Source organism: Malus domestica, chromosome 05, assembly GCF_042453785.1.
Source record: "Malus domestica chromosome 05, GDT2T_hap1".
Lineage (NCBI taxonomy): Eukaryota > Viridiplantae > Streptophyta > Magnoliopsida > Rosales > Rosaceae > Malus > Malus domestica.
The window spans coordinates 45334395-45349058 of NC_091665.1; the positions used below are offsets into that span (position 1 = coordinate 45334395).

General features: G+C 37.4%; 2 protein-coding genes across 3 annotated transcripts; both read left to right on the forward strand.

Moving 5' to 3' along the window:
* The first annotated feature begins 3423 nt into the window (after positions 1-3423).
* LOC103434506 (protein S40-5-like) lies at positions 3424-4636 on the forward strand. Its single transcript, XM_008372870.4, has one exon. It carries the CDS (start codon positions 3721-3723, stop codon positions 4336-4338), a length of 618 nt encoding a protein of 205 aa, XP_008371092.2. The 5' UTR covers positions 3424-3720; the 3' UTR covers positions 4339-4636.
* Positions 4637-7746: 3110 nt separating this feature from the next.
* Positions 7747-12129, forward strand: LOC103434507 (calcium-dependent protein kinase 2-like). 2 transcript variants are annotated; one of them, XM_070820956.1, is made up of 9 exons: positions 7747-8860; positions 9347-9490; positions 9582-9734; positions 10585-10700; positions 10831-10998; positions 11077-11204; positions 11577-11676; positions 11755-11841; positions 11926-12129. In XM_070820956.1, exons 1-8 carry the CDS (start codon positions 8113-8115, stop codon positions 11827-11829), a joined length of 1632 nt encoding a protein of 543 aa, XP_070677057.1. In that variant the 5' UTR covers positions 7747-8112; the 3' UTR covers positions 11830-11841; positions 11926-12129.
* Positions 12130-14664: the final 2535 nt, after the last annotated feature.

Sequence of the window (14664 nt, forward strand, 5' to 3'; positions counted from 1 at the left end):
GTCGTGTGAGGTACCATTCTCTTCGTCTCTTCGAGGGCTACAACTTTCCTTTTTGTTTCACTCAATTTCGTTGCGTATTGAAAAAGTTATACTCATTTGAATCTTACCCAGTTTCCGACGACCTCAGCGACCTCAGTGACTTTCGAGGAATTTTCCGGCCAAACCACTACGATTCAGACATCGTGTGAGGTACCATTCTCTTCGTCTCTTCGAGGGCTACAACTTTTCTTTTTGTTTCACTCAATTTCGTTGCGTATTGAAAAAGTTATACTCATTTGAATCTTACCCAGTTTCCGACGACCTCAGCGACCTCAGTGACTTTCGAGGCATTTTTCGGCCAAACCACTATGATTCAGACATCGTGTGAGGTACCATTCTCTTCGTCTCTTCGAGGGCTACAACTTTCGTTTTTGTCTTGCTTGATTTCGTTGAGTTTTGACAAAGTTATGGCCGTTTAAAGTGGGTGTAAAATTTCGGCCGAAATTTTGATTTTTTTCCCCCATTGGGCGAGTCCCACATCGCTCATGCAAGGAAGTGAGCAATGAATTTTTCCTATAAAACTCACACTCCCCTGGCGAGATAACCAAAACTTGTTTGGCCTTTGGGCCATGATCAAGTTAACTATGTGTTGAGTTTTCTCAACATATTTAAGTTTTTTTTTAATAAAATATCGCGATATTGTCTATAATTTCGAAAATATCGCGATATTATCGATAATATCGTGATATTTTGACGAAAATAGGTTGGATAGTTAAAAAAATTTCGGAACTTCAAAAAAACGACAATATCGGCGATATTTTGCCGATATTATCGATTTTTTCCTCCTTGGTTGTAGTGCCCTTCCATGCCCTCCTATTTTGTGTGGTCACGGTTAAGTCACGTTAATATTTTATATTAATTTTTTAATGAGATAATAAGAAAAAAAATAATAAAAATATAAAATATTAACGTGGCTTAACCGTGACCGCACAAAATAGAAGAACATGGAAGGGCACCACAACAAGGACGGCAGACAATCCAAGTCCGGAAAATTAACATAACCCTAGTACTTTACCAAGAGAGTTGAATGATGCGTACTCATTGCGCAACTTCCATCAATTCTCATTTGTTAATCGTTTGAGATAAAATAATTTACAGTATCATCTAACTCATGTAAATACGACATTTAACTCACGAGGCATGTGTAAAAGTGATATAATCAGATACATTATTACTGTGCTCTACCGAAAATTTTCTCATCGGCTTTCAAGATTTGTCCGATAACTTTGCTGGAATTGCTGGATATGTACTGAAAATATGCACAATACAAAGTCACGATGATATTCTGGACATTTTTGATAGCGATGTGCACCATACACGCAAGTTATGATGAGTTTTAAGAATATATATGGTCAGCTGGTTCTAGAATCCTATTATTTTAATATCAAGCATATGTACACTTTCTTTCACTCAAATTGCATCACATTAGTGATTCCACCGTAAATTTAAATTGACTTTGTTTTCTTCCGAATTGAGTCTCGACAGTCTTAGTTCAGTTGTGCTGTTTTTTAAGGTTAATAACCATTTATAAAATACTTAATTAATTTTGTCTCTCGACAACAGATAATGCTAGTACAATTCCACTTGGACACATTTTTTTTCTTTCAAACGGGACTTTAAGTGTAATTTTAGTGTAAATCGAAATTTTAAAAGACACATTTTTAAAATGAAAAAGGAAAGAGGAATTTTAACGAAAAGATTACAGTACTATTTATTTTAACGAAAAACCACATTTTTACACTAAAAAGTCAATCATGGTACTATTCACTTTACCATTTACTCTTTACTTTGTTATTATTGTTAAAACTCAAAATTTTCAAACATTTTTCATTAGTTTTTCCAAAAAAAAAAACCCCTATATAATTGGATGTAATTTGTGAAGCTCCATCAAATTTGGGCCTTTTGATTGTGAAATCTTTGGACAATGAATGGTGATAAAGCTTCACATGTTTACTTCAAAAACGACAAGTCGTTGTTGGACCCCACTATTGTATTCTGGACCGTCTAATGTGGACTTCACAAAGACTTTGCTTTTTCAATCCCCAAGTGGAGATTTAATTAATCTAAACCACAAAAATAAACTTGATTAAAACCCCTAAACCATCAATTATGCTGACGCTAATTTTCTGGTCATCATCATTAGTCTTTTCATTAGTGAAAGGAAAATGGTGACAAAAAAAAGAAACTGAAATACCACTGTAAATCTTTTCAATTTTGTCCAAAATAACTTCGTCACAGAGACCACAAGCTAATTTCCTCCAAAAAATAAGAGGTGTGATATCCACACACCATTTTTTACTTCTCTCACATATTTTTAGTTTTCAGCCGTCGGATCGAATGAATTGAAGAAGATCAACGGACATAAATTAATAAGATATATAAAAAGTAAAAAAGGGTGTGTGGATACCACACCCAAAAAATAATCATTAGCCTTCCCACACCACATACTAAACCTTTTATTTACTTTATTTTTAACTGGTGAAATTATTTGGCTGGAAACTGTTCGTCCACGTGGCATGGATGGAGACCCCGAAGGCGGGACCCGTAGGTGTAGAAGCTCCCACGTGGTGGGCTTTTAGAGGAGGACGTGTCCACGTGGACTGTGAGCAGTTTGTGTTATATGCATTTGTCATTTGACGTAGTCAAACAAGACGGGCATAGCGGTGGGGGCCCGCCGCTTAGTGTAGAAGGAATTACGACGTGGGTGGTTTGTAGTTTCGCATAAGAAAGCGCGTTCCTTTTTAATTTATTCTTATTAGAGGAGGGCTCGAAACAATTAGAAGAATTTAGGGAAGATAGAGGGGGAGAGTTGGAAATTATTGCAGGAATATTGTGAAATAGGAGTTTCGAACCCATAAAGTATAGATAAAAACCTAATACTCTATTCATTATAATATTTGACCACAATTTGCAACACATGATTTGGATTACATAGGAACCAAATATAACTACCTAATCTTGATTTCATGTTACAAAAAAAAAAAAAACATGTTGGGTTCGATTCTTAAATCATTTATGTTTTTCATATTCATCTTCACTTGTAAGTGAGAGATCTTAAATTCGATTCTTACCAAAAGAGAATTTGAATCATATTATTGCTAGCCTATTGTGAGGCTAAGCCCACCCCCTCCCCTTAGTGTAAATAATATCGTTTGTTAAAAAAGATATAACACGTTTTCGTTCGACTCTTAGCACTGGTGAAACACATAATCTTAACCTGAACGGGGCTAAAATGCATTCATGACCCTTTCTGGCGTAAAAGAAAATTGAACTGCTTTTGTAAAGCCACCAACTTAACTCCAAAAAGTAAGGAACAAAACCTCCACACGTGTTGGCGGGAGCGCGTATAATGGAAGAATGATCCCATTGAAATCTCCCTGTTTTTTACAGTTTCGTGAACTTGTTACTCACCACCATGCAAATGAAATGCAAACAAAATGACGCCCAAATTCAAATTCAAATGAAATGAATTATTATTGTTATTATTTTTTGGAATGCTATACATCTTATACATATATATATATATATACATGTCCACCCCTCCGATGCCCAGCTTATGCGTAAGCCTATAATAAATTGATCGATGGAATTGTGAATTGGATTTCGTGGGTTCTCACCTTTCCTCAATTGGGTCGCCGGGAATTCTCGATTCCGTGGCCGGAATCCGATTGATTATGACATATGGCGAAGGGACGGAAACTGACGCAGAGCCGCAGCGAACGCTTGCTCGGGACCTACGGCAGCTACAGCCACGCACATGACTCGCCGGAGCTCGGCGAGGACGATGTCTGGTCGATGGTCAACAGCGTCGACGAGAGGGAGGACCACGAAACCGAGAATTCGCAGGGAGAGTGGAGCCCACGCGCCGTCCCCGAGAGCAACGGGGGTGTTCAGGTGCGGAGAGGCCACCGAATTCCCAGGGAAGATGACAGCGTGGGCGGGCTGTCATTGGCGTTTGACGATTCCGGTAAAACTGTGTCGTCGCCTCGGATCGTGCACCAGTTCCGCGGGCACGACAGCATGGCTTCCCCAGGTGGGCACCACATTGCCACGTCAGCTCCCATGAACGTGCCCGACTGGAGCAAGATTCTCCGGGTCGACTCCGTGGACTCGCTGTACGACATGGACGACGGCTTGGATGGCAATAACTCGGAGATTATTCCCCCACACGAATACCTGGCGCGTGAGTACACGCGAGGCGCGACGTCGGTTTTCGAAGGCGTTGGGCGGACCCTGAAGGGCCGAGACATGAGTCGGGTCAGGGATGCGGTGTGGAGCCGGACCGGGTTTGATGGATAATTTGTGATTTGTGATTAGTGATTAGCATTAGGAAATTAAGGAGGTTTAATTATTGTTAAAAATGATTGATTTGGGACGTCAAGATGTTTAATTATTGTTGTGAATTGGTAAATTTTCGTTGGGCAATGATTCAGCCAAGACAGATGAACTCGGACTCGGCTGGGAGTGAGCTCAATTTGCCCAAGATATTGAATTCTAAACGTAGGATTTAGGCCCTTCTTGGTCTTTTTATTGTAATGAGTTGAATTTTCGAAATCGGTTTGTGTTAGTGAAGCATGATAGGTAATTTCATGGTGCACTTTGAAGAGTTTTGTTTTCAATACCGCTATTTGAAAACTTAAAATTAACGAACTTACTAATGCACACTGTCTAATGGAAGTGAATTTAACAGTTGCCGTATGTAGAATTCACATGTATTAAAAAAAATGTGAATAATCTATTAATTTTGTGCAGCTAAATAACATTATTTTTGTTTTATGAACCTCAATTCACATAAATAGGGTAATTAAAAAAAAAGGTCTTGATTATTTTTGTAATTTCATAATTTCTTTTTCTATCAAAACATGTTTTCATGAGAAGATTCTTACCTAAACATGTTTTATTTTTTTCTTCGAATTTTTTTATATTAAATTTGATTCTTTGAGTCAACAAAAATTATGATTTGCGAGTATTTAATAAGACACTAAGATTTGTACATAGATAATCAAAATTCACACCATCTTCACTTGCTAACAAACACCTCTCAAAACCTAAATTTAAAACTCTTAACAAAAACCTAATCTTAAACTAAACTTATAACTTAACATCTTAATTATTCTTTAGATAAAATTAACTAGAATTAGGTATTACTAGCAACATGATTAATTCACTTTAGACGAATGATATATGATGGTTTCATTTTATCTATATATATATATATGAGATGAGATATTGTCAAAGTCGTGTCAATGGCATGAAAAAATAAATGGAAACTCAAAAACTATGATTTTGATGACGATGAGGATGACGATGATGAGCATAAAGGGTAGGCCCCGCTGATATGGAAAACTTGATGTCGAATCCAAATTCCGAAGTCGAGTCACTCATTAGCTAGTGTGATTTTAATGGCGCCATTACAAAGGTAAAACCAATGGCTCTCATTTCTTGCGAGCTGTGAGTTCATTGTTGCGTCCCTTTTTTGAAAAAGTTGATGGCCCATATGGCTTACTCATTATTTTAAGGTATTATCACAAATAATCTTGAAATTAAAAATCAATCAACATAATTTTTGTAAAATAAGTGCGCAAATTAATGTGGTCCTTGTGTCATAATTTTAAAAAAAATTTGTGACGGAATGACCAAATTGATTTGTGACACTTAATCTTAAGAACTATACTGATCGATTTTCAATTTCAACGATCTTCTTAAAGGTATGGATCAATTTTAAGAACTAATGCTCAGTGGTCTTACTAATTGGAGCCCAAATCCTATTGGGTTATCTTGTAGGGCCTATAGTGAGAGCAAAACGAAACTACATAACATAACAGTGGTCATAGGCTGCTCCAAGTTATGCGAAAAGCCCAAATCTGTCATTCAGTCCGTTGCCATGTTTACTTTCCTAAATATACCGTCTCCATTTTTCTCTAGTAGACTCCTTTGCATAATAATAAGATACTCTAAACTACCGGTTACCGCGGTCTAAAAAAAGAGAGATTAAACTTGGTGTAGCGGATGGGATGAACTTAGTATCTTAATCAACTGATCTATTTCATATATGATCGTCTAGCAGACTTTTACAAGTAGGAAAAATATTTGCGAAATCATTGATTTGGTTGTTCAGGGGAGTTACCTAGAATTCCACAATAACCTTGCTATAGGCAACATCTGGGGAAAATTTTCAGGACAAGATCCTTTTTCTAGCCCTAACGTCTCTCACAGACATGCTCCAAATACATTTTGGTTAATTGAACTTTAAATGTGGCAAACTTTTTATTAGATGACCTTACGAGTGTGATTACGCAATCTAAAACCCAAATTTCTAGAATGTAAGAAGACGTCAAAAACTTTTTATTAGATGACCCTACGAGTGTGATTACCAATAAGTAGTTCATCCATTACCCTACATTTTTTTTTTATGTTGGGTAGTGCTATTTACATGCACATTTTTACTTCTCAAGCATTTTTCTTAATATCTGACCATCAAATCGAATGAATTGAAGAAAATTAATATAAATAAATTAATAAAAGTTTGTACAAAGTAAAAATAAATGTGAAACACTATCTTTATGTTTCCCACGAATTTAGTTTCGAAATTATTTTATCCCGCACACATATTTGTCTTCTAGGTCATCTATTATCCAGCACATAATACACCACCTGGAATCCACACACCTGTATGGTTCGATCAAGTAAGTCCACATCATTCCATTCATTTTCACGTGATTATTGAAACAAATTTTGTAAAATAGAAGTTATAGGAAGTTATAGAAAAAAATAAGAAAAAAAAAAGGTTTACAACGGCTAGTGGCGCTAGCCATTGGAAGTTTAAATTCAAATTGTTATTTCTGTCGGTTATAACCGACAGAAATGAGAAAAAAATGTCGTACCCAGTGCACAAGACTCCCGCTTTACGCAGGGTCTGGGAGAGGTGAATGTCGGCTAGCCTTACCCCCATTTTATGGAGAGGTTGCTCCCAAGTCTCGAACCCGAGAAACATTAAAAAAAAAAATAGCCAGCCCTCCAGCCCTCTCCGATCCCGTGGGGCCCTCCCAGATTCCCGAGCCCTCTGGCCTAGCCCTCGGTTGGAGACGGTTTTAGGACTATTTTCGGCCCTCTAGCCCTCTGGACCCTTCGGTTGGAGATGGCCTAAGTCCACATCATTCCATTCATTTTCACGTGATTTTTGACATTGGCTTTTGTTGTGGAATCATGTATATATATAATGAGTAACGAAAGATTTTAGATTTGAATTTTGTGGATGGTGAGTTTGATATTAATTTATTATTTTTGTTTTTTGCTGTATTATCCGTAAATGAGTGGGCACACGAAAAATGATAGTATTAGGAATGAGGATATTCGAGGTAAAGTAGGAGTAGCCGAGATTGAAGTAAAGATGAGAGAAAATCGGTCAAGGTGATTTGGACATATGACCGAAGGACTTCAGACGCTCAAATTAGAAGATGTGATTACCAGACAAAAGTTCAGTGACGAAGGAGTAGAAGAAGACCTAGGAAGATTTAGAAAGAGACTCTAAGAAAAGACTTGGAGTACTTAGATCTAACGAAAAACGTGACACATAATCGAATGGAATGACGTTCTAGGATTTATACAGTCGACGCTACTTAGTAGAATAAAGCTTTGTTGTTGTTATTTGTCTCGTGCATTATTATATTGTTATATTAAATAAATAAACAAGTGAATGGAAGAAAAGGAACGTAGTTTGCTTTAGTTTTTGCCCCTTCTAACCATCGCTTTTGCTGTAATATTCTTATAACACGTCTTTGACATAATGTCAAAAATCCCGACAAATCCGTACCCACCGCTTCTGTTTCCCGGAAAGAAAAGCAACCAAATTTATTTCACTTGGTTTGGACTACTGAATTTCAGCTCCGTGTCAGCACGCAAAATTCAAACCTCTTCCATGTAGACGATAACTATGGTCGCACCTTGATCTGGGTTTTGCTTGAATTCCTCAAATATCAGATTTTTGGGTTGTCTTCGATTCCACATTTCATCGTTAGCCTTTTGTTCGTCGATTGAAATCCGCCACCAAATTCCCTGAATCCTGATCGGAAAATGGGTTGCTACAGCAGCAAAGAGAATGCTCCGAAACCCGGTTCAAAGGGGCTCGGGTCATCCCAGCCTTACCAGCAGCCGCAGACGGCTGCTCAGCCTCAGAAAATATCATCCCAACAACCCCATAACCCACCACCACCTCCCAGACCACAGCCCCAGCAGAGGGCACAGCCAGCGCCCCAACCAAGGGCACAGCACCAGCAGCCAAGCCCTCCTCCAGTAAAACCGGCGCCGCCGCCGAATAGCATTCTGGGGAAGCCCTTTGATGACATTAAGCAGTACTACACACTCGGCAAAGAACTGGGCAGGGGCCAATTCGGTATCACATACTTGTGCACTGAGAACTCCACCGGCCACAGCTACGCCTGCAAGTCGATCCTGAAACGCAAACTTGTGAGCAAAAACGACAGGGACGACATCAAGAGAGAGATTCAGATAATGCAGCATTTGTCTGGGCAGCCAAACATTGTGGAGATCAAGGGGGCTTATGAGGACAGGTACTCTGTGCATTTGGTGATGGAGCTCTGCGCCGGAGGGGAACTTTTCGATCGAATTATAGCGCAGGGACAGTATTCGGAGAGGGCTGCCGCTGCGATTCTGCGTGACATTGTGAATGTTGTGCACATTTGTCACTTCATGGGCGTGCTGCACCGTGATCTCAAGCCGGAGAATTTCTTGTTGTCTAGCAAGGATGAGAAGGCAATGCTGAAGGCAACGGATTTCGGGTTGTCTGTTTTCATTGAGGAAGGTGAGTTGCATTGATTTTAATGGTCTATGTTCATTGTCCATACAAGTTGTAGAATTTAGAACTAGAAAGCTATGAGCTTGACCATGGCATTTCGATTTGTTTGATATACGCAAATGTGTTTTAAAATCTCCAATTTTACTAGTATTAGTTTTCTGTGAATTGTTATTCCTCTAGTTTAGTTGCAGATGTTATAATGGCAAGAAGTTACATTCCGAACGGAAAGTTGTGTAGTTTACTGGGATATTGTCTGTAGATTTTAGTCAAGGTTTAGCTAGTAAGAGTGGTCAGCCTGCGCCATTTCCTACCTTACGCAGTCTAGCTAATCGAATTATGATGTTATAAACTACTTTATTCCTTTGTAAAGCTTTTCGAAAATTTTCGTTTTCATTTGATTGCTTTGCTTCAGTCAGGTATATAATAATCTTAAGTTTGAATCTGGTGGATAAATTCTAGTGTAAAATGACACCTGCTTTGTCCTCATCACAGGAAAGGTGTACCGTGATATAGTCGGCAGTGCTTACTATGTTGCCCCTGAAGTCTTGCGGCGTAGTTATGGAAAGGAAATAGACATTTGGAGTGCAGGAGTCATTCTGTATATTCTACTCAGTGGTGTACCTCCATTTTGGGCTGGTAAATATGAATTCAGTGTATTCTTGCTAAACATTCACTGTTCTCTTAGGTTTAGTTGTCTTATCAATATATCTCGCTCTTTACATTGCAGAAACTGAGAGGGGTATATTCGATGCCATATTGGAAGGAGTAATAGACTTTGATAGTCAACCATGGCCATCAATATCAGACAGTGCTAAAGATTTAGTTAGAAAGATGCTGACACAGGACCCAAGAAAGAGAATTACTTCTGCAGAAGTTCTCGGTATGTTACCTCTTAAACATTATTTTAGCTGGATTGAAAGTTACAATGAAGTAAAACATGTGTAAAATATCGATGATATCGGAAATATCGGTAGTCCAAAAATACGGAAATTTCGATGGAAATATCGGGATATTATCGATGTCGATAAAAATTGAATAAAAACCACGGAAATTGTAAGAAAAACTTGGAAATTTTTATTGAAACTTTGCAGCATGTTTATTTAGTCAATTATCTATTAGTTTATCACAAAAAATTAGAAGGAAATGCATTGCATGATGGATTTAATTGATTTAAGTTGATTATATAGCGAGCTGGCAAACATTGTGAGTGTAGAAAATATGTAGTAATTAATGAAAGAAGTTTAAACACATCATAATCATTTATATATAATGAATTAGTACAATATTTTACATTTTATACATTGCATGGTAAGATAGACTTAGTACCACATAGAGTTCCTATCAAGGTCTAAAATATCGATGATATTGGAAATATCGGTAGTAAAAAAACACGGAAATTTCGATTGAAATTTCGGGATAATATCGATATTTTAGACCTTATAATCGATAATTTTCCTCTGTCTGATTTATAGGCCATTCTTCTCAAGTGTTTCTTTGTTATAAACTCTTTGAAATGACATCTTTTTCACATGATAGAAAGTAGGCCTTGTGCTGGCATTCAAGGGATAATCCGATGTTTTAGTTTTTTTTTTTCTTCCAAATTTAGCAGTTAAATAGAAGCTGAAAGGATAAATATACTGCATTACAATAATCGACTTTTAGCCACATATTACCACCAGCTTTTGTTTTGTGGGTGCTTTTGACTGATGTTTAATATTCTGTATGGTCAGAGCACCCGTGGCTCAGAGTAGGCGGAGTAGCATCAGACAAGCCAATAGATAGTGCAGTTCTCTCTAGAATGAAGCAGTTCAGGGCAATGAATAAGCTCAAGCAACTTGCTTTGAAGGTAATTTTTCGGACTATGTTCAGAAGCTCCTATCTTCACCCAATATTGGCAAAGTTTCCAGAGAATTCCTTCTTACCTTCAACTGTCTTATTCCCGTAATAATCTTTTTTCATTTGAAAATTTCCCCCAGGTCATAGCAGAGAATCTATCTGAAGAAGAAATTAAAGGCCTTAAAACAATGTTCACCAATATGGACACTGACAAAAGTGGTACAATAACTTACGAAGAACTGAAGACAGGTTTAGCGCGTATTGGGTCACGGCTGTCAGAAGCCGAAGTTAGGCAACTCATGGATGCTGTAAGTAGTTACCGATTCCTCAGGAACTCAATTCTGTTGCTTCTGGCAATTTTGTGATTTATCTGTAACACATTTCAGGCTGATGTCGATGGAAATGGATCAATTGACTACATTGAATTTATATCTGCTACTATGCATAGACAAAGATTAGAAAGAGATGAGCACCTGTACAAAGCATTTCAGTACTTTGACAAGGATAGCAGCGGGTGGGTTGACAAAATTTATTGTGTGATACTTTCTGCATACTAATGTCTTACTGGATTTCTGTTTTTGATCAAGTCAAATTCAACCACTTGATCCTACTGCGCGAAATAAATTACTTTGGATAAATTTCTCGTTATGATCATACTAGATGTGTGCTCAAACAACTATGCGCATATTGATTCATAAATTTAGTCTAGCCTTGTGAACTTGCAAGCTTAAATCGATCCAACTTGTATGTCAGGCATAAGGTTTATTAGCTTGTAATATCATGATTTGCAAGGAGCCAAACTGTTTATAAATATATGTTTTCATCACTCAGTCATAAGGCGAAAGTTAATGAAGTTCCTTACCGAGTTGTCAATTTCCACTGACAGGTACATTACAAGAGATGAATTAGAGGCTGCTATGAAGGAGCATGGAATGGGTGATGACAACACCATCAGAGAGATAATTTCTGAGGTTGATGCCGATAATGTAAGTTACTTACGACTTCCAAATATCTGGAACTTTTTCTTAGTCATGTTTTATACTGATTTACTTTGGACCAAATAGGATGGGAGGATCAACTATTCGGAATTCTGTGCAATGATGAGAAGTGGGGCTCAACAACCAGCAAAGCTCTTTTAATTTCACTAACGGGCATTTCAGAATTTACAAGCGGAAGTGAGTTTAACCGTTAGGTCGTATCAGAGCATTGTTTCCAGGAGGTATGAAGTAAACTAGACCAATCTTGATAAAAAAAAATGGGCAGTTTGAGCATGTGAAGCTAGACTTTCGTGTTGGATTAATCAGGTTGTGTTTCTGTGCATCGATTTACAGGTTATCTTTTTTTTTTTTTTTTTTTTGAAGTTCCTGTTCAATCTTGTTATGAATATTTCCTGAATATACTACAATTTTAATTAATTTAAACTGATCTTGCTACGGTCACTCACCCACAGGCCTTGAATTGAGCACACACTAGAAGTGAATGATAGAATCTCTCTAGCTTCAGTTGTGCAGCTACTAGGATCGGATATGATTGAAGTTGGGTCCAAGCAAATTCTATCGAGTCTCAGTCTTCCAGATGGAATCCGGATCCTCTTTGTGAGGATCTAAGGATTCGTGAATCGTGTCCGTTCATCGTACATCATATGGTCAAAAATCATTTTAAATTAAACACAAACAGTACTTAACAAAAACTGACCGTATAATATATGATGAACGTACACGATTCACGGATCTTCACCAAAAGATCAGGAGAGGATCCTGTTGGTTCTAGATGAGACTTGTAAGACCCAACATGTTAGACTGATGTCCAATTTAACAAGTCTAGTCCCAGCATTTATAAGTCCACACAAACAACGAATATGACAGTAATTAACCACTTGGCTCAATTCTTGAACTTCAATTAATCCTTTTTTAATTTTTTTGGCACACTCCACAAGAGAAAAACAAAATATACGTACGAAGGGTATCCACTTGACACCCTTCAATCACAGGATCTCTTGTTAGAATACTATTTATTTGTCTTGAAAATTAGAAAGCCAGTGAATCAAGGGGTGTGTACTCAATTATTGTAGGACTTCTACAGCACAGTTTCCATACAAACCCTGAAGAAACATTTCTTAATGGTTACCATTTCGGGCGCCCACGGATTTCAATCACATACACCTCGTCATTCGTAAAACGTCTCTCACAAAAACATAGGTGTATTGGTTCTGCACAACTCCATGCGATCCCATCCAATTTGAGGGCTCTCATAGTTCCGAAAATTTGCTCTTTTAGCACCAAGGCGACACTGTCATGAGATTATCTGTAACTCTAGAGTTTTTTATACAAGTGATACTGTGAGAGAAAAACCGAACTTAGGACTTCTAATGCAGTGATAAACTCTCTCAATCAACCGAGCTACTAACTCCTTGTTACATGAACACTAAGTTAGGAAAGAGCAAATGAAGGTGCCCAAACCAAAAGATGGATTTTTGTTTAAAATTAGAAGGATGGTATCCAAAGTTTTTACTTTTTAGCCTTCATATTCCCTGACACAAATTGCATTTGAAGAGACAAAGCATTCCCACGTGAGGTTGTAATATTCTATCATGCTACCCACTGACCATATATACTGTGCACGTGTGCAGTGCACCCCCATCTTTTTTAGGAAAATGATCCTCTCCGGATCTTTTTGTGGGGATCTTGATGATCAATAAATTATGTTCGTTCATCGTACATCATGCGGTCATAAATCATTTCAAATTTAAAATTGAATATAAATAGTATCTAACGAAAACTTATCGTACGATGTATGATAAACGGACACGATTGATTGATCCCCAAATCCCCACAAAAAGGATCCGAAGAGGATCCTTTTCCTCTTTTTTATACATCCAGGTGAAAAGAGGTTAATGGGATTACCCACGTCAAGACAGACCTCAAATTTCCAAGATCAAATTTTCTGCACTCATTTTATATATGGTCTAACGGAAACATGAAACATACACACTTTGGTTAGGATTTAATTAGTACTCGACACTAACTTGAAACGGTACACGAACTCAACACGATGCAGCTCGATTCTCATCCTTGCGTGCGCTCGTGAAACTCGTTCGTTTCCGATTATGTGCAAAGCTGGTTTAGCTTAGCAGTGTGATTAACATAATCTTCAAGGAACAGAAGCATACAAAAGATGACAGACTGGTTTGGTGAGGTAAAGTGAAGGAGGGGTTATGATATATAATGATATATAATGATATATTAGATATGTGTTTACTTGGTGAGGAAACTAGGTACTATTATTTAAATAGGAAAAGTGCATAGGATGCTCTCTAATCCTGCATTACTGAGAGATGGGGCACCTGCAGCTTCACCACTTCCATAACAAGACAATTTCCTTTATTTATATTAGTTCACAACTGTGACTGTGAGTTGTTGTCACCAAATTGTGAGACTCAAAGCTCGTTTACAAAAATATTAAATAAAAAAAATGGTGAGGCCTTGTTGGATTCTTATTAAATTTTAGTATTCCAGAAAAATGATATAAATTTGGATTGGAATCAATCATTTTCCAAAAATGTATACTTAAAAATGTTGTGGTTACCAACTTCATTCTTTTTAAAAAAGATTAGTTGGTGGCTTCACTACGATTGGAAGCCAGAAAGACTTATAGAAGTACGTCAGCCATCTGCTACCATTATGTGATTTATCAGTATTAAAGATTGAACTGAAGACGTGTCGGGTGAAATACAAACTTGAAATTCGTCCCCGATCATTGAGACAACCCGTGATAGTTGTTATGATTATCTACTTTGATATGAGAAAATAAATTAGTGAAGAGAAAGGATCTCTGCACATTATTCATCTTTTTTATGTATACTTGTGTTTATTTTTATTTGATTTATTCAGTCTAAATATCATAAATAAATATAAAAACGTAACAAAAAAGAATGTGAAAATCACTTTGATAGATGAATAGATTTGATGTAGAGT